This window comes from Episyrphus balteatus, chromosome 4 (assembly GCF_945859705.1).
Source record: "Episyrphus balteatus chromosome 4, idEpiBalt1.1, whole genome shotgun sequence".
Lineage (NCBI taxonomy): Eukaryota > Metazoa > Arthropoda > Insecta > Diptera > Syrphidae > Episyrphus > Episyrphus balteatus.
Window position 1 is genome coordinate 42074745 of NC_079137.1, and position 27999 is coordinate 42102743.

Below are 27999 nucleotides of genomic sequence, written 5' to 3' on the forward strand. Positions count from 1 at the left end.
TGAAAATATTGTTTTTATTTAATGGAACTTTAAATGAAAAAATTACTTCAGAGACTCAAAAACAATTATTTTGTAGCAAATTAACAGTAAACAAAAAAAAAAAATATTCTCATAACATATTATGTACATTTTAGTATATAATATAAATAAAAACTATTTATTTTTATACAAAAACAAGCAACAAATCTTAATGAACACATAAGCATAATAATCGTATTTCTATGTAGTTTAAAAATTTTATTTAGGAGGAGTAAATCCTGCCGCTTCATCGGTTTCCAGACCAATATCTTGTATCAAAATTTTCTTTGATTTTGGATAGCCTTCAAGAATAGCATCTATCATATCAGTGCAGATTCGTTTTCGTTTCCTATAAACAGAAAGATATTTTGCATGGCGTTTTTCAACCTTTTTAATATCTTCCGATGAAATCTGAAGGAAAAAAAAATTTAAAAAAAGACCATAACAAAATTCTTAAAAGTTTTACCTTAACACCCTGCTTAGCACGAATATTGTCCAATTTAACCGTTAATTCATCAACTGATTCTTGTAAATTTTTCTTCTCAGCTTCCAAAGCATCTAAACTGGGAATTGCTGAGAAGGATTTAAGTTTTGTTTCCAATTCACGAATTTTATCCTGTTTGGTTTTTAAACTTGAATCAGAAAGCGCCTTCTTTTGTGTTAGCATTTGAAGTTCGGATTTGACCTACAAAATAAAAATTCAGCAATTAATTTAAAAAAAAAACTATTTTTGTATCGCAAACATTTTGCCACTAACTTCTTTTGGGTCATAACTTGACTGTCGAATAAAGTAAATTTTCTGCTTTCCAAATGCCTTTTCAACTATTTTCTCCCGAAATAAAAGGGAATCCAATGCTCTATAAAAAAAAAGTTTTCTAAATATATATGTACTTGAATTGAAATCTTCTTTTTACAAACTTTTGAACAGCAGCTTTGCCATATTCTTTACCGCATTTTTCAAAAACTTCATTCACCGAATACGGTTTGTTTCCTTCCTGTAGAAGACTCAAAACTTCTTTGGAGACATCTGGTTTTGCCATCTGTGAAAGAAATAAATTAAAATATACTCGTGTTAATAAACTTGTTAAAGAGAATTCTAATATTTTACAATTTGAAGGTTCTTTAATTTGTTATAGAATCATTAAATAACCATTTTTTAGATATTACTGTTTTTTTCTGGTTTTAAATCGGGACTTTGACCGATAAATTCATAAATTAAATGAGATTTTAATCAATAAATAGCCAAATAAGATATTATAAATGATTAAAAATAAAATTAATCTATTGACCTTCAAAATATTTGCAAATGAAAACTGGTCTAAAAGAAATCTGATTTTGATTTGACTTTTGGTTTTATTTTTTTTATTTTTAGTATAGATCATGGGATCATGGTACACACGTTTTAACCTTGCAATTTGAACAAACAGAAAAAAAAACTAAAAAAAAAAAAAACAGAAAATAATATAAAGTCATTGAATTAAAGAAATCACGATTGAACTATTGAAATAGAATGATTAACATTCATCAGATGCTCCTGTCGCCATGAAAAGGTTCTTGAATTTTCAAAATTTCATGCGAAATGTCTATCAATATTCGGACAACAATCTCTATGAAGATCGTTAATCTGGGACAATTTATTGTTATTTATTAGAAGAAATTGTGGTTGATTTAATTTCTTTTAAATCAGTTTAGAGAATTTAAAACTGTTTATGAGACTATATCATAAATCATTTGTAAGATCGTTGGGTTGTGTGGATTATAATTTTTTAATTTTATAAGATATTTTGCACAATTAATGGAGTAATAATGCTCAAAATAATGGAGAACTTAGCTGAAAATCGAAACTCTTTTTGATAAAAGATTTTCTATAGCAAGTTTTTTTTTATATTTCTCTTTAAAACCTAAAATAGTATAGTAATCAGAGATTAATATTAAAATCTAACGTTGTTTTCTTTATCATTCATCGCCGTTTAAAGGATTAGCATTTCTTGGCTTTAAGTAGTTAATAGCTGCAACATGACAGTAAGAGAATAGGTCGATATTTCCATAAACGATTGCATAATATTGTCATGCTATCAATTTAAATCTGTCTTTGCATCTAACAACAAATTGCATAAGAAAAACTAGCTGCATAAGAAGTCGCCTCATCAAACTATAACCATCAACATATACCCCTTGGTAAACAGTCAATCAAACAAGATAAAAATAGCTTCTTTAAGCCGGTACAAATATAGAAAATAAAAAATTAACTACCTAACTTGTTTCTTATACAATATCAACAAGTCAAGATCGTTGAAATGAAGATTCATCTCTTTGACTTGCAAGACCTTTCACTTTTGCAACATTTGCATTCACAGACACACGAGGTATCCATTTAGACTATAACTACCACAACAACAACAAAGAAAAGTATCCTAAAAGAAATTATCTAAGGACGTATATGCTTTGACAAATAAATACCTATAGAAAACTTGATCTTTGATTTTGTTCTTTATTTATATTTTTACAGAACCTCTTAAAACCCGATCAAAAGTCTGACTTTGATTCGTTTTTTTTTTTTTTTTTTTTGAAGAAGATTCGTGTGCTATCAACACGCAAATTAAATTTAACTCACGTATTTAGATCGTGAGGTATATGAAAAAAAAAAAAAAATATGCAAAAGTAAAAATAATAAAAATAAACAAATAAATTATTTAATGTAATGATACTTCTTTTCTGTTTTATTACCGCATGCCTGGTTGGCATTTAAAAATTCCAATGAAACGTTTGCTTCTTTTAACACTTAAGTAAGACTTCTTACAAACATAGGAGATTCTAATGCAAAATTATCGACCATATTACCACCTTTGTGGTTATGGAAGATTCGCAGATAATGTTAAGTTTTTCTTACGACACGACTTACGACGCGACGCCACCACTGGCCGATGGATATTTTAATTTTAAATGAAATGTTTTATAAGCTGGCCTTGTAGTGTTTTTCATGGCCGTTTATTTAGATCTTTTATTGAAAGGAACTTAAAAGGGATTTCATGATGCTAAAATATTTGATCGTAAACTTAGGGCTTATGAGGGAAATATTTGTTTAGCTTAAAAAATTTAATTTAAAAATGAGAGTATTTACTCCTTAACAATTAATAATAAGATGCAAAGAAAAAACAACTACCAATGTTTATGTTCTAAAAATCTGAAAAATCTCAAAAAGGCCAAAATCAAAAAGCCAATTAATGTTCGTTTAAGTATATTTTCTTCTATTACTTTATCCATGGAAGAAGGAAAAAGAAAAAAAAATTAAATGCCGATGAAGATTAACTTTGGTCCTTATGGCGTTAATTGAATAAAGTACTGAAAATTGTTATTGAATCTATTCGTTTTTCATAATTCCCATAAAAAAAATATTTGCAAAAATAATGTTGCTGCCATGTTTTTAAACGCAAGCAGCCACGCCAGACTTAACTTAACTTAACATAAGGTTAACATTTCGAAAACGTTCACTAAGTCCCCGATAATTTTGAGTTTTTTTAAATGAAAAATAAAGTTACGTATACGCCACAGTGACCATCTAAGTAAAAAAAATATATCACTGACAAAGAAGTAATGAAACAAGTGTAAAATATGTTGTTTGTTATGCATCTTATCATTAATACGAAAAACTAATCATAGAACAATATGCAAGTTCAAGTTTTGGGAAGTTTTTATTAAATATATGAAAAATATAATTATGTGAAAAATAGTGCGAAAATTGTATTAAATTGTATCGAAGATACAATTTTGTTTTTGATTATTTTTTAATAAAAAAAAATTGATTTAGATCAAAATTTCCGTATAGAAATGGATATGACTGCACTAGATGTCTATTTATTCTTACGGTTGGGATAAAATTTATAAGTTTTGTTAAAATTTTGATTACCTTTTTGATTTAAATAAATGAATAGTAGATATATAACTTATTTCAACCTTTTTTTATTGAAGACTGTCATGAATTTTGTTAATGATTTTTACATGTTTTTTATCCATAAATTATCTATAAAAAACTTTTTGACTAGTGAAATCGAACAGGGCAGACAAAATCGAATGCCTTGTTCGATTTCACTAGTCAAAAAGTTTTTTTTTTTATAGAAATCAAAGTATATTTTTCTAATGGTTTTTTGTGCACTGAGCTCGAATCTGAAGTCAGAAAAATTCTATCCCATCACGTTTTTGACATATAACCATGCCAAAAATCAGAAAAAAAAGTGTTTGGGCCGTTCAAAATTCAATATCTTAAAAACTTTGCACGTTAGAGCTATTCTTGTGATTGATTCAAATTTAAAAGGTCAATGACCATTAGAAAAGTATAATTTGGTTTCTATGGAAAATTATTTCTCGCCAATATTACTGTCATTTAAAGAAAAATCAATCTTAAAAATCGATTTGTTTTTTTTTTTTTTTTTCAATTTTTCTCAATATTTTCTAAAACAAAAGTATAATTTTTCCACACAATCTTTAAAAAACGGTTTTAAGCTAAATAATTGCATTCCAAACTTTTCAAAAATCAAAAATTTTTTCGGTAACTTTTTTGATTGAAAAAAAAAATGTTTCAAATTAAAATTGTCAAAATTCCAAAAATTAACTTTTTGCTCAAAAAACATTTTTATTAGATAGAAAACATAACAAAGTAATTTTTAACCAAGTTTTGTTAAAATCCAACTATTTTTGTAAAAGATACAAATAAAAAATCAAAATCGTATTTTTGCATTTTTTTCAATATTTTTGAGGTTATAGAAAAAAATTGTTTGAGTAAAAGTTGTAGACATTTATACTACCTACAACTTTTGCATTTGACTTTTTTCGATAGGACGTCTAATTTTGACAGAAATCGTAAAAAACCATGATTTTTAACACCCACCCCACTTTTTCGCCCACCCACCCCCTTTCCCCCAATTTTTTTGTGGGCAATTTTTTTTTACCCTTTCATATACCATTTATCCTAAATTTTCCCACCACCCATATGCTGCTAATAATTTTTTTATTTTCAAAAATTATTGGCACTGGTCTATTGGGGGAATTTTAAACTTTTAATACTTTCCCATGTTTTTTAGACCATAAGCTCATGAGGCTTGGTTCTTCTTAATCTCCGAACATGGTTTCTTCTATTCAAGACGGACTCCATTTCAGAATTAGTATGACTTTGCAGTCTCTGATTGTGCGATACAGCGTATTTTTTAAAAACTTATTAGATCGCTATTTCTTATGTACCAAGGTGCATTAACTATTCCACCAAGGACTTTATTTATTTATTTCGGTATTTGTTTTCTATTATTATCTTTTTATTTGTAAAGTTTATAAGTGAAGATTTTTTTTTATTGAGTTTGATACACCATTTTTCGGTCCAAGCTCTCACTGTGTCGACGGCATTTTGTAGTTTTACTGCTGCCTTAGAGACACATTTGTCGGGTACCAAAATTGCGGTATCATCTGCAAAAGACGCCATTATGGTGTGATTGCCAACTGGAATATCCCTTGTGTATAGTAAATACAGGGTAGGACCAAGGACACTTCCTTGAGGTACACCGGCTTCTATTTTCTTCAATTCCGACTATTCTTGGTCGTACCTTACTCTAAACAATCGGTCTGAGATGTAAGATTTTAATATTAAATGAAATGAATTTTTTAAAAATTTGACTGAATCACCAATTTTTCGTAAATAATTGCAACGTGCACAATGAAAAATATACACCTTTCTCAGTTTTTCAGGTGAATTTTATGTTTTGACACTGTTACTGGTACACATACTCCTTTTTTTGGGCTATGCCAGTTTACCTTTAAACACTGTCACACAGAGATTATGGTGTTTGGTGTTTGTGTAACACCTTTTATCGTTATAATGATCTAGTGCCCATATCAATTTCGATAAGCATATAAGAGCCGGAGAATTAAACTCAGTAGGTTCTTGTCATTTTGTACATTAAAGACTTTTATTTTTTTTTTTTGGGTAAAAACCAACTATTAGAAAGACACTTAAATATTATCTATCCGATCGAACTCGCATTTAATTGCAATTAACATTAATCTAAGTTTCCATCTAACACGTTTTTAACCAAAACACAAAACAAACAAAAAAAAAAAAATAAAACTACTTACAAGTTTTTGCTTATTACCCACTTCATGTTACGACTTCAGAATCGAAAATATTATGTTAATTTATTACTCGCAATGAAATTGAGTTCAAATGTTTTAATTCACTTTAGAACAGGTGCTAAATCGGTAGAAACAAAGTTGTCACAGTTGCATTTTATTAATTTATTACAATCTGATAAAATTTTGTCTATCTTGCATAGATATTCACTCGTGCGATACTCGGAAACAACAATCACACACAAAAAAACAAGAGTTGCAATAAAAATCATTGCAAAGACAACAACTCTATCGTTAAAGTTATAATATAATTTCAAAAAAAATAATAAAAAACTTACATAATTGGTGATTTATTTTGAATTAAAATAAAATTTTTCATTTCAGGGAAGAGATGCAACTCCATATCTGGAAAGGAATCGTGTCGGCAGAGATGCCATCGACTCAGCAGCCGCTCTAACCGATATGGGTAAATATCTGTTCCGGGAACGTAGATTGCCGGTATACGACATTGCAGTGGCGATAACAAAGTGAGTATGCTTCCAAATAATAGTGCACGCGTGCAGTCAAAAGACATATGGGACTTCATTTCTTCAGATTTTTGTTTTGTTTTTTTGTTTATTTCGAAAGAAAAACAAAAAAAAAATTAATTGGAAACATTCCGAAGAAACTCTACCAAACATAAATAATATAAAGTTGCATAATGTTCCAATTGCCAAAGTAAGCAGCATAATTCAGTGTAGAAACTGTTTGTATACTTTGTGATGAATTGATTATATTTTTGTTCAGTATTTGATTTGAAATTATTTTTTTTTACATCGAAATTCAAATTATTTCTTTAGGTATGATATGTGCCGTAGACGCAAGGGCGGTCGTTGTACCAAGGGCACTGCGGGTAAACTATTGACACCTTTTTTTCTAATTGATTAAAACAAATTTAATTTTGTTTTTTTGTTCAGAATTAAAAAAAAACACAGAATTTAACATTACCGCATAAGCACACATAATTATGCAAATAATAACATAACATCAAAACATTAGCATTCTTAAGGTTTTGTAGCTCATAAATAATATATCGTTAATGGGAAGAGGTACACCAAAATACACAAAAACATTAGACAAAATATTTAATATGAGTATAATTGCAGTCGTTTTTTAAGTTTTGCTATAAAATCTAAACACAAATGGAGCAAAATGCCAGCATGTTTCTAAGTATCGAGCTGTGTTTCTGATGAGAAGAAAAAACTTTTTAATTATTAACCCCTTGTAACCCAACATTGTAAATTTTAAAATTATTAATGTCAATCGAAAGGGCTTTAGCTATAATAAAACACGTATTTTTTAAAAATTCAATAAATTCATTATTTGCTTAGTTATTTCGAGATTTATGCAGTAAAAAAAAAAGTTTAAATAATTTATTTTTGTATATTAATGCAAAAATTCAAACAAAAAGCTATCTAGTATTTATTTTTAGGCGCATTCCTAAAATCCAAAAATAAAACCCCGTTAGTTTATGCACGAAAAATATTTTTTCTGAATTTCGTTGCTTTTACATAAATTTGCTTGTTTTCCAAAAAAGCCAAACTTTCTACATGAACTGCCAATTAAAAACTATTGGTGCTATTTATTAGAAATATGGCGCATTATTTCGATAAAGCAATTTTTAAAGATTATGTAAGAAGCTTTAAAAGTATAAAAATATATTTTTCACAGCTTTTGCGCGATCTTTTTCGGTTTGTTACAGAAATGTCACATGGGGCTACAAGGGGTTAAGCGTAAAAAAAATTAAAAAAAATATTCATAGAAAATTAGAATAAATCAGAAACCCTGCTCTTAATTTAAAAAGCTATAGTGACAAAGCGGAGCTAAATTGTTAACATTGATGCTTACAGTATTAGCGTGGAGGTAAATTAGTTTTTTTTACATAATTAAAAATGCACACAAAAATGTTTTACAAACAAATTGTTTCCAAATATTTAAGATCGAAAGAAAACTTTTAAGTTTTTTTTACAAACTTCCCGATGTTTTGGAGTTAATTGTCGGAATAGAGTTTTTTTTGTACATTTATAGTTTATGTTTGGTATACACTATTCATTTACAACAAAAACATGAATAGGAAAACTGTAATCATGTGTATGGACTTGAAACCATTCCAAAAATTGGTAACTGAATTGAATCATCGCATTGTTTTGCTGAAAATCATGATAAAATTACAGTGAAAGACTAGACGCATTAACTTAAAGTGAACTCTTTAACCAAATTCAAGGCAAGATCTACAATTTTATCATGACTTTCACCAAAGAAAAAGCGGTGATTCAAGTCAGTTATTAGTTTTTGGAATGGTTTCAAGTTCATTGAAAGGACTTTGCTTCTTAAATACAGCTCTTTTGATCTCTGCACTATAGTGTGAATTTGCAAGTTTGTAATGTATTCTAAACAAAGTCTCTTCAATATTGTATCTGTCTCTTCTCGATATTTCCCATATGATTTACATGGGAAAGGTTGTGTTTTTTAATACAAATCATTTTGTATTAGATTGAACGTTGTACAAAAAAGCTCTTATTAATTTTTTTTGGATAAACCCCTTTGTTTAAAAGTTATTCAGCTTTAAAACAAAAATCTAATTTTTTTCTCATTTTTTTTCCAATTGTGTCCCCTAGAATCAAAAACAATCTATTCCACTTTTTGTGAAAAATGAGTTAGAAACGCAGTTTATCTCAATTTATCAACCTTTTTTTTTGAGTGTGGTTGAGCACTTTCAAAGTCAACTTGTTCCAGAGTTATACTTTATAGAAATATTACAGTTTGAATCAAAACGAATGTATTCCACATTTTTCACATTCTTTGAGAATCAAAACAACACTATTCCTAATATAAAGCAAAATAATTCTTTTGCAAAGTTTCAAAACAAAACTATTCCTATGCATGACTTTCAAAACACTTCTATTCCAAAATTAATTATTAAATATTTTCGGAACGCGCTGGGTGACAAAGGAAAGCACAGTCAGTTTAAAATCAAAAGTACATGTTTAATTCGATTCAGAAGTTGTTTTTTTAATAAAGCGGGACAAAGTGCTTAGGAACGTTTTTTTTTAAATAACTCAATAAAAGAAAAAGTGGAATAGATTGTTTTTGATTCTAGGGGACACAATTGTTTGACTAAATTATAAGGTTTTTCAAAATTGTTGTCAAACTTTTCGAATTTTTTGTATTCTATGTTGTTTTTTGGTTTCACAAAATCTAGTATAGAGTAACTAAAGCAAATTATTAGGGAACCCGGCCGAACACCTCTGATTTTGACAATTTTTTTCAAACGTAGGTAATTAAAAATACTTTAAAGTCTATAGATTAAAAATTGCCGGTGTTGCCGTATTATTTTTTAAAATTAAAATTAAATTCTTTTTTAACAAAACCATTTTTTTTTGCTTAAATTTCATAAAACAAATGATAGCAAAAGATTCTCTAGGTAATTTAAGGAAAATATATAAAAGGCAGTAAGGGACAATCTTCCGTTTAAGCGATAAATGCAATTTTCTAACATTCTGACCTCAAACACAAAAAAAATATTTTGAAAACAACGGCAACACCTACAATATTTTAAAATACATTTTTTAAAAAGCCAGAAGCTCATTCTTATCTCTTAAATTTAAATCCACTAAATTTGATCAAGACTTTTTGAAAAAATGGTCCTCAAACTCAGAATTAAAAATATAAAATATGAATTTATTTAAAAAAAATTTTTGGCCATAAATATTATCAGTTAAATTTCGAAGCAAAAAAGGTAAAATATATCACACTTTTGAAAAAAAAAAATGAAAAATTACTTCAATTTCAATGGTTTTTTTTTATTAAAACTGAATTTTTGCATTGAAATAATTAATTTTCTCAGACTGTGTTTGCTATTTAACTTTCAACAGTAAGAGTTATTAAATGAATAAAAAATAATTTTATGTTTAGATGTTGAACTTTAAAAAAAAAAATAAGTTACATTTTTTTTCAAAACTTTTATTAAAAAAAGTTCTTCGAAAATGAAATACTTTTTAATTTTTTTCATAAACCGTAATACATATTGACATTTCCTTTTATAATTTGAAATCATTATAAATGCGGCCAAAAAAATTTGAAAATAAATGCATTTTATATTACGATCAAGTTTAAAAAACGACAGGTTAAAATTTTTTCAATAATTTTTTTTTCAAAAATCTGAGTTCAATTACCATTCTTTCAAAAGCCGTTCATTCAATTAACTTAATTTTAATTTTACATATATGATTAAGTTTCTAGCTTTTAAAAAATGTATATTTGAATATTGTAGGTGTTGCCGTTGTATTCAAATATTTTTTTTTTTGTTTGAAGTCAATTAATAAGAAAATCTATCGCTTGAACTATGGAAGATTGTCCCTCACTCCCATATATTTTTTTCCTTGAATTTCCTAGAAAATTTCAGAAAAATTTTTGAAAAAAATTTGTTTTTGTTCACAAAAATCTTCAAATAAATTTAAAAAATCAAAACGGCAACACCGGCAATTTTTAATCTATAGACTTTAAAGTATTTTTAATTACCGACGTTTGAAAAAAAAGATCATCAAAATCTAAGCTGTTCGGCCGGGTTCCCTAATATTGCCAATTTTTGAGCTTTAGTTACTCCAATAATCCTTTTATTTAAATGTCAAACTCCTAATACTATCGTATTAGAATTTTTCAATTAATTCGAATTATTTCTTTTTTCAACTTAAAATTATTTTTATTAAAAAATTTATAAAAGCATTTTTGTAGAGCATGATTTGATCTAGCGTTGCTTCTTAAAGTTGACCTGTTTAGTAGTGCAATTGAAAATAAGACCATAGGCCAGGTTGAAATCCAGCTTTAACCGCCTAGGCATTTATTTAGGGGAAAGTGCCTCTTGCGAAGAGTATCATTATCGTAAAAAAGTGCATCCCAACTTAGCCGTTCGCATACTTGGCAGGAAATTTAAGATGATTTCAAACACATAAAACGCACACAGGAATGGTTGCACGTGATATGGCCTTAGATCGTCGCGTGTCGTTCCACAACTTTAATTTTTTTTACTACCTGCATAGTTGGTTGTGATCTCTTACATCCTTGAGATCACAATGAAATTAACTTTGGGAAGTTTTTTTTTAAATGGAAAAGTAATTCTCAAAAATAAATACATTTTTAGAGAAATTACTTTTTTATCTAATATCGTTAAGTCCTGAGTACGGCTCGGAAAAAAAATCAAGAAATAATATTCCTAACTTGTTTTTTATTGAGACGAATGAAAATTGGTGGCAATTTTAAAATTTTATAAAAAAAAATTACAAACTAAAAAACAAATAATGTTCAAAATTAATAGAATCTTTTGAAAATATTTTTATTTTTAAGACTTGATATGTGCAGACGAGCAGCTCCATATTCGGAATGTAAACGTGGTACAGCAGGTAAATTAAACAATACAATACACTAAAATGTATGTATCAGAACAATTATTTCTCTGAACGATTTTCTCGGATTCTTCTGTTCTTCTGATAACATTGTTCTCCTGTTCTTCTGTTCTGTTCTTATTTTTTAATTTTTTGAACACATACCTAAGGTGATTCTGTTCAAAATCCTTTTTTTTTTTTATTCTTTACAATAAAATGGCTGTTTCTTCCAAATAATGTACAAAAATTTATTTATTTTTCCAACTTGTACATTTTGTTTCAAATTTTCATGATACAAACTCTTAATTTGTATTTGTTTTACTTTTTTTTTCTTTTAAAAATTTATTGATATTACCAATCAACAAGGGGTTTTCCGTCGATTTCTTAAGGTTTCTTTCAAAAAAAACCAACCGTCTTAGGCTTTTACGTGGACTTTACTTGATTTTATTTTGTGTGTCTTTTGTGTTTAATTTTAATTAACTTTGTGACTAAATATTGAATGTTTATATTACGAGTATTTATAAAATAACAATATATTTATGTATTTTTACACAATTGCTTTCATTGGAAGGATAGATATCCTGAAAAAGAAACAAATTTCTAGGTAATAAAATTTAATATTATCCAAAGAGATTGCTGTTTTTTTTGTATAGTCTTTAAAAACTTTGAGATAACTTATCATTAAAAAAAATATGTAATATAGCTAATTTTCTAATAAATTTTGTACTGGTTTTCCCCTTCTAACTTCCTTATCCATATACGCACCTTATCTAACCTATGCTTCTCTCCATTCACTATATTATTGCATGCAATTTCAATATACACTCCGCTTAACATCAACACGCTGTAAATTTATATTAAATAACAACAAAAAAAACGAAAATGCATGCATAAGTAGAAATAACTCGGGCAATGTTTTAAAGTTAAAATGGTCAAACATAAAAAAAAAAAAAACAATTTTGTTACTTTATTATTTTTGTTTTTTTAACTTCATCAACAATCTCGTAAATCATAGGATTTGCATATGTTGGAGGAGCGTGCGTGGTCAACAAACGTCTGGAAAAAGTCAACAGTGTCGCTATCATTGAGGATACCGGTGGTTTCAGTGGAATCATAGTTGCCGCTCATGAAGTTGGACATTTGTAAGTTGTGTGGAAAAGTTGTGCGAAAGAATATTATTTACATATTTTATGCGAAATAAATTATAAATGTATTTTTTTATTTGTATTTTAGATTGGGAGCAGTGCATGATGGTTCACCGCCACCAAGTTATCTTGGCGGGCCAGGAGCAGAAAGATGCCGTTGGGAAGATGGTTATATCATGTCTGATTTAAGGCACACCGAAAGGGGATTCAGATGGTCTCCGTGTACAGTACAAAGTTTTCATCATTTCTTGAAGTAATTTTTTGTTTTTTTGAAAATTTAAATAACTGTAACGAGTTTATTTTAAAATTGTTTTTATTTTCGATTTTAAAGTGGTGATACAGCTAGCTGCTTGCATAATGCACCTCATGAAGATAGCGCACTTGGTCGATCACTTCCGGGGACTTTACTGTCACTGGACGCACAATGCCGAAGAGATCGTGGCACATACGCGTGCTTCAAGGACGAACGAGTTTGTGCGCAACTTTTCTGTTTTGATGCACAAACAGGGTATTGTGTGGCGTATCGACCGGCAGCGGAAGGTTCGTCGTGCGGTAATGGAGTTGTAAGTATCTTGCCTACATAATTAACAGGCATAATAATGTATAAAGTTTATTTATATCAACAAAAATGAGTCATTTAGAAATAATTTCCTTATAAAATGACTCAAACAAAAGAGTTGAGGTAAAAACTTGAAAACAGAATATTGTTCGAAGTGTTCAAAATTACTGTCGACATTTGTTTTTTTTTATGAATAAACTTGCTTTTTAGGTTATGTTGGCCTAAAAACCTTACTTTGCAAATTTTCTTATATAATTTTCTTATATTTTAGCACTGTCTGGATGGCAGATGTACGCCGCTACCTGCGAATGTAATACAGGATTATAGTAATCAATATCGTGCTGTTTATAAGTAAGTTCATTTATTATTTTCGTAGTTTTTAAAATAAGAATCTTTAAACAATACAAATATATAAGCAAAATATCCTTCAAAATCAGGATGATAAAATAACAGATTTGTAAAACTAACTTTAGATAGAAAAAAAAAAACAAAAAACGAAACTAAAAATCCCCTTAAATTATTTATTTTTTTATAAAAATAAATTTATTAAAATAATTAGCAGCGCTGAGCAGGAAGATATTAAAGATGAATATTATGATAACGAAGATGAAGCATCATCGTTTGAATTCACCGGTGAATTAAATACATCAACAACACAATCATCAACAACTACCACAACCACAACAACTACTCCCTCTACCACTACAACAACACCAATCGATACAATTACAGCAACACCCGATCCACTGTTTCAAACAGAATTCAAAACAATCAGACCATTAAAACCATTTCGCAAAATACGACTCCGTAACATGAGTAACAATAAAACACGAACATATTTGAAACACATAAAAACAACAACTCGCATTACAAGTTCAATCAGTTCTAGTACTAATAGTAATAATAATAATAACAATAATAATAGTAGTAGTATTGTCGACATCGATAACAACAGCACTCCATCGACGACACTACTCGATAATGATATCTCAGCACTGCGCAAAACTTTTGATTTTTATCTAGAAAATATTTTAAATATACCAAAAAATTCAAACCGTACTAGCCACAGTCCTCCACCTCCAAATTATAGTTCAACAACAATGGCAACACCATCACCAACACCACCACCACAACCAACACAACTTGAAAATGGATCAACGGATTTTACATCGCCAGCAGAGATCGATAGCAATGAAACACTTGACGAACAACAAAATCCTCACATTACAACCACACAAAGAAGTTACATCCTAGGTGGACGTTCAACAACTCGAAGTTCTCTATTTGATACATATTTTAGAAAACGTACTAATGGTAGTGGAAATAGTAATAAATACTTGAGTCAACTACAACCAAAGGCATCGCCACCGGCTTATACAACAAACTATCTCGGCGATAATACAAATAATTTACCAATAAATATTCCTAGAGAAAGGAGTAGTAGAAGTGGTAGATCAGCTGAAGCAATCGGAGTTGCCAATGTCATGTGAAATTATGTATCATGTATCTCATAGATACAGGGAACTTAAAAAAAAAAAAAAACAATACAATGCATCAGTCATTATTTTTCTTTCTAAATGAAAATTCTCTATTAAATCAAACGAAATACGAAACTCTTATGAAACTTAAAAAACACCGGAGTATGTGGTAAGACTGACTATATACCTTCAAAAAACAATACAAAACAAATCCATCTTAAACAAAAATAACAAACAAACATAAAAGTATCTGGATTAGATTATAGCAACATCATTAAAATTAAAATAATTTGATTGCATTTAAAAAAACATACCTACATATATCTCGGATTGTGGTTGGTAGCTGTAAAACAATCATTTTAGAGAAAAACAATGTATTTTTAAACAAACAAAAAACTGCATTTATAATTAAATTTAGTGTAGCAGCAACATGTTGCCTGGAGTTATTTAGTATTTATTAACAAATGTTTAGCTCTGCATGTGCATTTTTCATTAAAAATTAGAAAACCAGGAAGTTTTGTTTGAAATATGTGAATGGTAATATATTTTAAAATTCATTGCAAGATATCGAAGTGGATAACCAAAATTTACTAATTGGATGTAAAAATGTTTTCCCCCAAATAATCTGCAACAAAATATTAACTGCGAACCTTCCCTTAAATAAATGCACTTAAGAAAAATAAAAGTTATAAAATTTCAAAATCACAAACTTATTCACATAAAATATAAAAAAAAAAGTATTCATGATAAATATTATACATTTCCTACTTCGCTATCCTTTTTTTGTCTCTTCTGAAATGTTTTTTATCTTATTTAATGTCGAGCTTTTCAATTTTTTTCAGTGAATCTAGCAACTTAACTGAATAGAATGAAGAGATGACACGTAAGAGCTTCTATAAAATTCTTCCTTAAAAAATCTTTAACTTTTCTTAAAAGTTTCTTGAAAAAAATCTTCTTTCTTTTATTTATTTGTTTTCGTCAAAAAGCACTCAGGACTATTTTATGTTTAATTTTTCCTTAAAACTTTGCTTCGAAATTTTTCATAATTTGTGTTAAGTTTTTTCAACTATCATCGCATAACACAAAAATGTACGCTTTTCATTTAAAGTTTGCAACAAATTATTTTTAGAGTAGGCATGTTTATCGGATAAGTGAGATATTCTGAACACTATAGGAACATTTAAAAATATTTTATCGAATGATATTATTTGACCATTTTAACCATTTTATTTTTACATGGTTATTTGCCTTTGGAAATACTTTGCAAAAACTTAATTTGCTTAACTTTCCAAAATGGGCCTTTTCTATTTGAAAATAACCATTTTAAGGCTAATTTTTATCACCAAGCCATGATTTCCTTTCAATGCAATAATTGTTCTAGTTTTTTTTTTCAACGGTAACGTGTTTGTATTAACACACCAAACAACTTTGATAGGTATAACACGTCCAAACGTCATTATCAGTCATAGCTGCTTGTTGTGGTACTCTTATTGTAAAGAAATTTCGCGAAAGTAGAATTCTTCACAATTCGGACATATTTCCATTACTCTAAATTTAAGAAAAATTAATTTATATAATTTTCTGAAAATTAATATCTTGGCTTGAAAAGATTGTGAAAGATAAAAAAGGAACTATAAGTTCAATGCTCTTTGTTTTAAGGCTAACATCAAAATAATTGCCAACGAAATTCGGTTTTGAATTCTGACGTACTTTAGTATTTTTGTATCATAAAACATAAAACGTGTTTTTGATGATACTACGTCTTCTGTATGAAGAAGAGCTTTGATTTTTTTATTTTACCCCTTTTTTTATATGGCAAGCTTTGCAGCATTTTAAAGTTCTACGATGGGCGCAATTCATAACCTCCAATGAAAAAATCTTGAATGACAAAATTTTTTTTTAAAAACCCAAATAAAACAAAAATATCAAAAGACGTCGCAAAAAATCTAGAATAAAAAACTAAGGGCGAAATTCATACTCAAGTCAAGATTTTTCTCAACTTGAGCATTGACTTGAGAAAATATTTTTCTCAATCAAACTCACAAAAAAATTTGACTAATTTACGTAAACTGTCATCTAAAAATGTATTTTTTTTAATAATTCGGTATCGATTTGATTTTGTGTTTGACGCGATTTAACGATATTTAACATTAAAGCAAAAAAACTGATAGCGAATAATTAAAAAAAAATATTTATTTTAGATGACAGTTTACTCAAATCAGTCAAATATTTTCTCAAGTCAATGCTCAAGTTGAGAAAAATCTTGACTTGAGTAACGACTATGAATTCCGCTCTAAATTCGAGATTTGTTTCTTACATAATTATTTCTATTTTTCGTGACATTTTCAATCAATTTTTGAATTTTGGAATATTTTCAAAACAAAAAGAGATATAAACCACATCAGAAGAAATGTATTGATTTTACAATATTAGTCCTGAAGAAGCGTGTAACCACGCCCGAAAAGTCAACGAGATATTAAAAATTAACTATGAAAGACCAATTTTACATGTATACGAAAAATTGATTTATCTCAGGATTTATACTTTATCCCGATTGCGAATTTTAACCGTTGTCTCAAAAATTAAAATTAATTAGAGATTTTTTTAATTTTATCAAGATTTTCTGCATTTCTAGACGATTTCTTCGTGATTATTTTGATACGAGATTTTGTTTTGAAATAATGTTTTTTAAAAATTTGTCTGTCACTCTCAGTCAGCCAGTTAAAATTTGATTCGAATTTTCAACCGTGAAATTACTCATCCAAAATATTTAAAATGTTATTTGGAGTGGAACTTTTTTCTGGTCATCCCAATACAAAATGTAACTTTTTCCTTGGTTTTGTCAATACAACAGTGTGTTATAAGTTAGGTGGAATATAGTCTGCATTGGAATCTGTTAATTAAATTGTTAAATCAAAGTTTGTAAAATTTGATTATTTTTATTACAAGTTTTAACAAAAATATGTTATTTCTATTTCAAATACGAAATAGTTTAATAATTAAAATCCAAACATCTATCAGCCGATACAACCAAATAATAATTCGTAAAATAAAAATGTATCTTGATTTTTGTCAAAATAAATATTATAGCTTGTTATAATTTTGAACGTAAGACCTAAGGTGTAAAAGGCAGGGCATATGCTTTCAATTTCATTTATCTTTTAAAGTATCAGCTAATTGTAAGCCAAGCATGTAATCTGCTTTTCAGCTTCAATTTTGTATTTCTTATTTCTATCTTCATACAACAACAAAACTCATCATCTACTACCTAAATCATGAATGTATTATTTTGGCTTGCTTTCTAAATTTCTATTCTACTCTTGTTTTCTTTATTTATAAACTCTTGTTTTCTTATACACTCTTTCACTATACACTATAAAACTACATTTTTGAATACAATAAACTTTAAAAAATTAAAAAAATACACAACAAAATACACGAATTAATAAAAACAAATCCAAAAAAAAAAACATAAAATCACAATAAAAATACACACCACAAGAAAACATGAAAAAAATAAAAATAATTAATTTGTTTTAAGGAAAAATTTATAAACGTTCGCACGCAAATGCATCATTCCCTGGAAAAATGTGCATGAAAAACATAATTTTATTACAAAATTATTAAAAAAAATAAACATCCCTCCATATTAATTTCATATAAAATAAAAGAAGAACTTTATTAATACACCCTTAACCATTTTTTTTTTTTGTTTTTCTTTTTTTCTTCTCTTTTTCTTCTCTTTGTTTTAGTGGTTAAATTGAATTTGATTATTTTTGGTATTCTTGGGACTCTATCACAACTGCTGCAGCACCAGGACCTCCAAAAAAAAATTACAAAAGGACTTCAACAAGGTGAAAGCAACACAATTGCCATTTTAACGAAACAAAAATATCACAGATAAAATTATATAACATTGATAGCTAGAATTTATTATTTGAATAACTATTTTATTTTTAGTTATTTCTCTTATAATTTTGTAATTATTATTATATTATTATTCATCATAGGATTTCTTTTTTTTTGTTTTAAGAAAAAATGACAACAAGATTTTTTTTATAAATTGAACTTGTTTTTCATCTCATATTGACATCAAATATCACACTTAAATAGTTAATTTTGACTGCAAAAAAATATATAAAAATAAAAAAAAAAAACAATGCGACAAATATTTGCCTTATAACTTTGATCGCTAATTATAAGTTTAAATGAAAAAAAAATATTTGTATAGAATAAAATGAACATTTTTGCTGTATAGAGAAAGAAAAATTGTATATGTGATAGTATTAATTTTATTTAATCCTAAATAATAGTTTTTTACTTGTAAATTTTTTTTTTTTATAATTTTTAAGTTTACATTCAGATCAAAAATTAAAAATAAAATAAATGAGCACAAAACTTTTGGTTGATAAAATAAAAACAAAATGTTCATAGTATTACATTTGGAACATTCATTCACATGAGATAAAAACGCAAAAAGACACATTCAAATAAAAAAAAGAAAAGAAATTAAAAAAAAAAACATAAACTCAAAACATATTTTTTGTAAAAATTAATTTAACTTAAAACAAACTAAAAACCCCCACAATTTAATTTAATTTAATTTAACTTTAAAAAAAAAAACTTAGATTTAGGAATAGATTATTAGAAATAGATCATATAAGTGGTATATAGAAGAAAATAAAACTGAAAGTTTAATTAATTATAAGTATTCTTTTTGTTTAAAACAAAAATTTAAACTAGAAAAAAAATGCATTGATGTACATCACGAGTATATACATTGTTTTAAGATGACATTGTAAAAAGGTGAACTCAAACTCATTAAACTGCCGTCCATTTTAGTAAAAAAATAAATTGCGAAAAAGAGAAAAATGATTATAAGAGAATAAACAATTTGTATTTGTATAATGTGCTCAATCGTAAATAAATTTAATTTTTATAAACATTTATTTAAAACAGTGTTTTATTCGAAATTCAAAACCAAAAACCCAAACTTTTTACGTGTATCGTTTTTAGATATTTTTATAAAAAAAAAGTTATACCGAGGTTTTAGTACATTTTTTCTTAATACGTGAATTTTCATAGAAAACCAGACGAGTAGTTTCTACAGTTTTGCAAGATGGGGTTCTCGCTATATAAAGTTAAGACATTTTTTTTATGAAAATCTAGCTACTCCACTGGTTTTATTCCATATTAGACTGCGCTTCTAATGCTTAGGGACAGCGCATTGAATCTGTATTGGCTTTTTATTCTAATTGTTTTGGCCAAATTGTTTAATACTCTTTAATAGAATGCCATTTTAACACTGGCTCAATATATCTATTTTCCTTGAAGCTTCAATTTTCTTTTTCACGCTCGGGACATGCTCGGGACATCTTCGGGACATGCTCGGGACATCTTCGGGACATCTTCGGGACATGCTCGGGACATCTTCGGGACATCTTCGGGACATGATCGGGACATCTTCGGGACATCTTCGGGACATGCTCGGGACATCTTCGGGACATCTTCGGGACATGCTCGGGACATGCTCGGGACATGCTCGGGACATGCTCGGGACATCTTCGGGACATGCTCGGTTTCTAAGAACATTTATTTGATTTGTCTCTTAAAATTTGTTTTTTTGTATTCTGCTTCCGTTTTTCCGTCAAAATTGCCATGTTCAAAGCAGCAATAATTTCACATAAGAAGCAGATCCAATCAATTTCGAAGTTTCAGATATCTATCGAAATGCGATTTCATTCCACGTGAATTTAAAAAGTGATTTCAATTCAATTCAGCATGGGCGTTAGTTAATACATTTTTACTTGCGATATAGGTACTATATATCAAGTTATGCATTCGTACAAAAAAAAAAAAAGTTGAGATAACATTTTTCCATGACATTACGATGGTAGACAATGCCAAAAAAGTGGGTCCCGGAAGTCCGTCTGTCAGTCTGTCAGTCTGTCAGTCTGTCAGTCTGTCAGTCTGTCAATCTGTCAGTCTGTCAGTCTGTCAGTCTGTCAGTCTGTCAGTCTGTCAGTCTGTCAGTCTGTCAGTCTGTCAGTCTGTCTGTCAGTCTGTCTGTCTGTCTGTATAAGGAGCTACAGCCTAAACGGATGGACCGATTAATGTCAAACTTGGTATGTAGCGTTATTCTGCGACTCTCCAGAGGAGTTTTTGGAATTAATTTTTTTGGACCAAAAATAACGGTACCTGTCATATACCGATTTTAGTAAAATTGAAATACCTCGAAAACGGCTCTAACGATTTTGTTTAAAAAATTCAAATGTTAGTTTTAAGCTAAGGTCTATCTTTCAATGAAAAATTTTTTTTTTGAAAATCATTATTAACGGTACCTGCCATAGAACCGTTTTTTTTTCAATCCGATTATCTCCGAAACTGCTTATTCGATTTCAACGAAACTTTTTGTGGAGAAGCATTTATATAATTTAAATATAAGCCAAAAATAAAATTTTAAAAAAAAATAATTTTTGGATTTTTAAAAAAATTTTGAAAATTTTTTTTTGAAAAATCAAATTTTCGAAAACGGGACATTGAACTTTTTTGAAATTTTGTTTTTAGATGTTGATTAGTGATTTCTACCAAATGACATACCAATTTTATTTTAAAACTTTTTTTCCAAAAAAATATTTATAAAAAATTAGTTTTTTAAAAAACGGCTCTAACGATTTTGAAAATTTTTTTTCTAAAAATGCATGTTAATATATCAATCAAAACTGCATACTTGTTTTGGAGGGCAATTTAATTTCAGATTTTAATTTATTTTTTAAAAAAACGAATTTTGTTTTTTTTTTCCAAATTTCTATATAAAAAGCTTAAAAATTTAAGCAACTTTAACTCTAAGAGCAAGTTCGTGCGACCCAGTCGTACATTTTGTTTTATTCGCACTCGCACACCATTTTGCTAAAAATTAATTAAAATTTCTAAGAATTAATGAACTCAATTTCAAACTTTAATTTTAGCGCAACACAGGCCCGTAGCCAGAGTTGATTTTAAGGTAGGGCAACGGTCTTATCAGGAAGGGGATTTTGGCAATCACTTACATTTTTTTTTCTCCAGTCAGTTCTCAACCTTTTCTCATAAAAAGTACCTCGTTAAATTTTAAAATATAGAATATTTATAGTATAAAAATTCAAAGTTACATGTTCTTTTAATGGTGTATGGCTTAAATCGATAACAAAGTTAAAAATATGTAGTTGAAAACAGTGTTCTTGATCTTGATCTTGATCTTACAAGGTTACAAGGTCAAAACCACTTGTATTATATGTTCCTGAAACGGAAATTGACAGCGCTAAGACTTTTGCAATTTCTGTTTTTAGAACGAAGGTAAAAAAAATTAAGGGTATTCTCACGATCCGGTGCAAAAAAAATTTCAAAATTGCTAAATTTTGTTTTTCTACTACTTCAACTACGTAGAGAAATTTTAAACCATTGTATTTTTTTTTTTTGCAATAGGTTTAGTGTATAGCAAAAAGTTTAAAAAAAGTTGTAGTCTGTATATTTGGTTGTTTTAGTGTGAAAAAATGTTACACTTTTGCACTTTTGCAACGATACAAGGCCATTTGCATGAAATTGAGAATACCTCTATTGTTTTTGTTTGCCCTAAATCCCGATCTTAACTATGTATGTTCGAAAAAACGTAGTAAGTCGTCACTAATGTAAACTTTAAAAAAATTTTAGTTTTTGTCACACAGCCCCAAAAGAAAAAAATGAAATAAGGCCCCAAATTGGTGTATTTTTTCAAAATGAAATTATGTCCCAAAAAGGCCTTAACTTGCTGCCGATTATAGCGATCAGGAAAATGAATCAGGACAAAGTTCAGATAGATATTTTGTAATGTTTTAATTCGATTCTGGGTCCTTTTTTTTTTTTTTTTTTTTTGTCCGTGGGTAGGTGTTGAAATCTTCAAAAGATTCTATGAGGACCGGAAAACGCGTGCTCATAGATATGTGGGACTCTTAACCACTAAAACCACCTCCTCCTCCCGATTGCAACTAAGTTCAGATGGAACTTATCTAGCAATTTATCTTTCTCGAAGTTAAGTTACGTGTTGTAGGTAACTTTCCGATGAAAGTTCCTACTGATGATATTTAAAAATAAATAAATAACTTTTGTTTTAAATTAAATCATTAAGTAATGGTTTAAATTTTTGTTATCAAAAAAATATTTTAAAGGAAGTTAAATAAATAAAATCTCTAAAACATTTAAATTTATATTAATCAATGCCGATATTTCGAAATAAAGGAATTAAATTGAAAAATTTCACTGTACCAAATCGGAAGGTTTAGTCCTTCGCAAACGTCGTACTAAGTTTGTCTCGTCGAGAATTTCTAGTATTGTTCTATTAGTATGTTCGACTAACCGTTTTCGATGTTTTTGGGCAAACGTTTTTATTTCTTCGCGAACCGTGGGGATTCCAAGATCCCTGTGAAGATCTTCGTTTCTTATATACCACGGCGCATTTACAAATGATCTTAATAATTTATTTTCAAAAGTTTGTAATCTATTTAAATTTGTATCGCGTGTACAACCCCAGAGTTGAATACCGTATGTCCAGACAGGCTTTAGTACCTGCTTGTAAACTAATAATTTGTTTTCGATACTTAGTCTAGAATGTTGTCCTAGCAACCAGTACATTTCTCTCAATTTCATATTTAATTGATCACATTTATTTTTAACATGCGCTTTCCATTTTAATTTCGCGTCGAGAGTCATCCCGAGATATTTTGCCTCATTTGCAAATGGGACTTGAGTAGTATTAATAAAAACAGGTAGTCTATTTATTTTCTTATATGTAAAGTCCACGTGGACTGACTTAAATTCGTTAAGCGCTATTCGCCACGTTTTTGTCCATTCATTGACATTGTTAAGGGCATTTTGCAATTTACTTGTCGACTCGTTGATTGTTTTGCCTACTGCAAGTATTGCGGTATCATCAGCAAAAGTAGCTACAATTGTGTTTTCTGTTTGAGGTATATCGCGTGTGAATAGAAGGTACAAAATAGGACCTAAAACACTACCTTGTGGTACCCCAGCCACTATTTCCCTAAAGTCTGAGTAATCATTTCCGTGTCTGACGCGGAAAATTCTGTTCTCTAGATATTCTCTAAGAATGGTAAAGAGTCCTTCAGGTAGGACTTGTCCTAACTTGAATTTGAGGCCCTCGTGCCATACTTTGTCAAAAGCTTGAGATACATCTAAAAAGACCGCTGAACAAATTTTCTTTTCTTCGAGAGCTCTCTCAATGACATCGGTGATTCTATGCACTTGATCTATCGTCGAGTGCTTGTTTCTAAAACCGAACTGGTGTTCAGGTATAAGACCTTTTTCTTCTATTATTGGCTGAAGTCGCTGCAAAAATATTCTCTCAAAAACCTTCGATACTACAGGAAGCAGTGAAATGGGTCTGTATGATTTCTTTTCGTGTGATGGTTTGCCAGGTTTCAAGACCATTATTACTTCTGCGACTTTCCATTGATTTGGAATGTATTCTAACCTTAAAGTGGCATTCATTATATAGAGGAGATTTATTAAACCTTTCCGTGGGAGCATTTTAAGAATTTCCGCTGTAATTAAGTCGTATCCGGGTGCTTTTTTTTGGCTTTAGCTTCTTAATTTCTTTTTTTAATTCGGCGAGTGTAACATAACATTCTGGGTCCTTGATAAGCGAAATTTTACAAAAGTTTTTTTTTTTATAACTATTTAGTTTAGCATTTTCATGTAAGTTATGAAAAACGAAATAAGACCCCAAATTGTTTTTAAAATAAAATGAAAGTTAGCCGCAAATTTATTAAGGCAGGGAATTTTTAAAGAGTAATTTTGAAGGAACGGCATCTTTATAAGCTGGGCATTATTAAAGCTAGAGCTCTTTGGAGGCAGGGCATTTTCATAAGTGCAGCCTTTTTGAAGTTAGGGCCATACTTTAAAGCTAGAACATTTTTTAAAATATGACATTTTCATAAGTAGGGCATATTGTAAGGTAGGGCATTTTTAAGACAGGAAATTTTTTGAAGTTGGAGCATTTTTGAAGCAAGCCATTTATAAGAAGTGTATTTTTGAAGGTAGGGCATTTTTCAAGGTAAGGCCTTTCTAATGGTAGGGAATTTCTTAATGTAAGGCATTTTTCAAGCCATATTTTTATTATTATTTTTTTTTTTTTTTCATGTATAATGTGAATTTCATTTGCCACATAAAATCAATATTATATGATACGAGATCATAAACTACCGGGAAAAAGTGGTATCTCAAATTCTATTTGCCAAAAGAGATCAATTTTTACTGATCCGATATCAAAATTCCAGATCTCGATGAGAAGAACACCTATTTGCATACTCACTTGAACCACCTTGAACACACCTTAGTATTTAATATACACTTCGCGTCACTTGAATAGAAACAAGAATTTTTCTTAAGAAAATACCGATTGGCGCTTCGGTGAGGTAACTTAGTAGATTTTTGGTTTTGCATTTTCAAAGAGGAATTTTTAATAAACAATGTTGTAAAAACAAAAAACCCAAAACAGAAACCGTAGTCTAAATCCCCTTCAGTTACACACCAATCGGCAAATTGGCTTCGGACATCATATCCACTGGAAGCGGGAACCGATGATTCGTCCCTGTCCACTGGTGCTTGTGATGCTGTTGAAGTTGTTGTTTCACATTGGGTTGCGCTTTCCATACGTAACAGATTGTGCAAAATGCAACAAACAAGTATAATATTGATTGCTGATTCTTTTATATGTCAAATCCCATAGCAAAATAAAAAACCTCACATTTTTAAGATTCTACTTCACTTTTTTTTTTGAGTACACTTCCCTGAACCCAATTGACAATTCGTCGCTGTCTGCGAATTGAAATATTAACTTATGTGAAAGATATGTCAAAATATGCGACCATCCACAGTTCGCAGTTCGTAGTTCGTAGCTCATGTGCAAAGTCCTTAAGAGGGTTGTTTTTCCACGTTCCTAAACTTCCCAAGAGCTTCTTCCATTATTTCTTTATAAAAGTTTGCATCTTTTTTCGAAGCGTGAAGCTTCAATTTTCCTATTGCACATCATAAAAACAAAGCGTATTACTATAACACATTTTATTGCCCTTTATTGGCGATGCGATAAAAGTTATTCTTTCATAAACCAATGAAATAGGACTAATATTAACGTGGTCCATCTGAGTAGGTATGTTTTCCTTTAAAAAACCACTCTTTACCTCACTTCTTTTCAGTTCAAATGCAACTATAAAATAGTTAACTTTTTTGTAATCTTAGTAGAACTTAAAATGTTGTTATTTTGCATTTTTAGGCTTTTTAAATGTTGTGCACCTTTTATAACTTCCATGATGGAACAAACCAACACATTACCATCGCACTAACACCACGTTTTTGACCGATTTTAGCGGCAAAGTGAAGGAAATTGCTGCTAGTTTTTAAATTATTTTTTTCTCTGCTCTTGATTTGGGTCTCACCTGTCTTATTTTTTTATTCAATCACTAGTTTACGATATTTCAAAAATATTCTCCTACAAATTTGGCAAATTTTCCAATATCTTTCGCGATTTTGCATAGTGCAAGTGCATTTCCAATGTTAGCTGCTATTTATGCATTTTCTGTGATGCCTAATGGTAGCTCGTAGCCCATAATTGGTTATAATGTGCAAATAATGTCAAAGTTTAAGACTGCTTTACTAAAATTAGTGTTGTCCATGATTTTTCATCATTTTTATCTAATTTAAGAGCTTGTTTCTATTCAAGTGACGCAAAAAAAACACTGTTTTTTTTGTGAACTAATGCGAAAAAACGCAACTAGTAGCCATACGGTTTCTGTTTTGGGTTTTTTGTTTTTACAACATTGTTTATTAAAAGTTCCTTTTTGAAAATGCAAAACCAAAAATCTACTAAGTTACCTCACCGAAGCGCCAATCGGTATTTTCTAAAGAAAAATTGTTGTTTCTATTCAAGTGACGCGAAGTGTATGTTAGTCTGTATAAATAAATAAATATAAATAAATAAAAAACAAAAAAATTCTTATTTTTATAAATCTGTTTTACTTTTTTGCGGCCCATAAAAATTAAGATCTCACTGTTTTGGCCCCTAGTAACCATTGAGTTTGACATGCCTGGTATAAACGATGGGTTCATTGCCCTCGAATGAACATAATCAATCTGCTATCCGCAGATAGCGCTCTCTACGTCTTTAATTTAAAAATCATGAAATGACAAATTTTTTTCTTATCACTTTATTTATGTAACAGCGGTAACAATGAAAAATAAATTCCTACCACCAATCGAAAAAATGTATATAAAACTTAGAAGTTGTTACTTGTTCTCTCCTCGAAACAATTTAAGTGTTTTTTCATTCAAACACACTCAAATCCCGGAAGCACCAAAATACTTTTATATGATTTATGATTGCTTTCCACCCAAAAGTGGCAAATGCTTATTGTACACGACAAGATTACGAACAATGGTGGCACATGACAAAATACAAATCATTCCGGCAGGCATCATTTTGCCCGAACGACTCCATCTCGAACCCATAATTCCGGCCAAAACAATTGAAGTACCCAATTGAAGCAAAGGTCTTGGTGGATTTTGTGAGTTCATTTGAGCGCCAACTCCTAACAAAGCTCCAAATGCAATTCCAGCTCCAAGTGAAGGTAGAGAACCTAAATTAAATCCATGAAAGTTATATTTTTTTACAGAATCACGATGACAAAGTAAAAAAAAAAGTACCTGCTTTGACATAACCCATTATGCCACCAGCAGCAACTGATGCCGCAAAAAGATATCCAATTATATCATTTCCGTTTGCCATTGTTTATTTTTTTAATTGAAAATAATAAATTTAAAGATTTTATAATTTAATAAAAACTAAAAAACAAATATTTCTTCTGGAATTTGTTTTGAAACACAGAACTGCAAGAATTTGACTCGCCTTGTGTAGAAAAATTTTCACAAATTTACACTGACATACAAAATTTGGGGAGGAAATTTCTTCTGTCATTTGATGAATAGAAAGGGATATTTTTGTTTTGTGTAAACGCAGGACAGAATAAATGTGGCCGGTTTTTTCGGATTTGTTTACAAACATTTTGTAATTATTTATCATTTTTTTCGATTGTGAGGAGATAAATTTATATTATTAATAATGTCTTACCTTGTCATTTATTGATTTAGCTTATTTAATCACTTTAATATCGACAAAATTATGTAAATAAGTAAAAAACAGAGCGAACAAAAAATTTTAGAGTAGTTTTAAATTTCGAAAA

At 29.1% G+C, this 27999-nt stretch overlaps 3 protein-coding genes across 6 annotated transcripts in view; 1 reads left to right on the plus strand and 2 right to left on the minus strand.

Moving 5' to 3' along the window:
* Window positions 1–19589, plus strand: part of LOC129918285 (A disintegrin and metalloproteinase with thrombospondin motifs like) — a 143382-nt gene extending 123793 nt beyond the window's left edge. The window contains exons 8-16 of one of the 4 annotated variants that reach the window (XM_055998742.1): window positions 6517–6659; window positions 11515–11570; window positions 12568–12694; window positions 12786–12950; window positions 13029–13260; window positions 13528–13607; window positions 14347–14903; window positions 15577–15617; window positions 18487–19589. In XM_055998742.1, the coding sequence (XP_055854717.1) occupies window positions 6517–6659; window positions 11515–11570; window positions 12568–12694; window positions 12786–12950; window positions 13029–13260; window positions 13528–13607; window positions 14347–14746 (1203 nt within the window). In that variant the 3' untranslated portion in view covers window positions 14747–14903; window positions 15577–15617; window positions 18487–19589. The remainder of the gene's footprint in view (window positions 1–6516; window positions 6660–11514; window positions 11571–12567; window positions 12695–12785; window positions 12951–13028; window positions 13261–13527; window positions 13608–14346; window positions 14904–15576; window positions 15618–18486) is intronic. The other 3 variants (XM_055998741.1, XM_055998743.1, XM_055998744.1) reach the window with 3 other exon arrangements.
* LOC129918296 (homologous-pairing protein 2 homolog) lies at window positions 40–27999 on the minus strand. Its single transcript, XM_055998761.1, has 5 exons — window positions 27888–27999; window positions 937–1058; window positions 776–875; window positions 485–703; window positions 40–429 (listed from the first exon to the last, which is right to left on the minus strand). The coding sequence occupies exons 2-5, from the start codon at window positions 1056–1058 to the stop codon at window positions 238–240; spliced, it is 633 nt and encodes a 210-aa protein (XP_055854736.1). The 5' UTR covers window positions 27888–27999; the 3' UTR covers window positions 40–237.
* Window positions 26945–27691, minus strand: LOC129918299 (transmembrane protein 14 homolog). Its single transcript, XM_055998765.1, has 2 exons — window positions 27464–27691; window positions 26945–27396 (listed from the first exon to the last, which is right to left on the minus strand). Exons 1-2 carry the CDS (start codon window positions 27543–27545, stop codon window positions 27134–27136), a joined length of 345 nt encoding a protein of 114 aa, XP_055854740.1. The 5' UTR covers window positions 27546–27691; the 3' UTR covers window positions 26945–27133.

Excerpts from the sequence above, each read along its gene's own strand:
- LOC129918296 (XM_055998761.1), bottom strand. The coding sequence starts at position 1,058 with ATGGCAAAACCAGATGTCTCCAAAGAAGTTTTGAGTCTTCTACAGGAA. Across the intron at positions 876-936 it reads GGCAAAGCTGCTGTTCAAAA|AGCATTGGATTCCCTTTTAT; the intron begins GTTTGTAAAAAG and ends TTTTTTTTATAG. Across the intron at positions 430-484 it reads GTGCTAAGCAGGGTGTTAAG|ATTTCATCGGAAGATATTAA; the intron begins GTAAAACTTTTA and ends TTTTTCCTTCAG.
- LOC129918299 (XM_055998765.1), bottom strand. The coding sequence starts at position 27,545 with ATGGCAAACGGAAATGATATAATTGGATATCTTTTTGCGGCATCAGTT. Across the intron at positions 27,397-27,463 it reads AATGGGTTATGTCAAAGCAG|GTTCTCTACCTTCACTTGGA; the intron begins GTACTTTTTTTT and ends GATTTAATTTAG.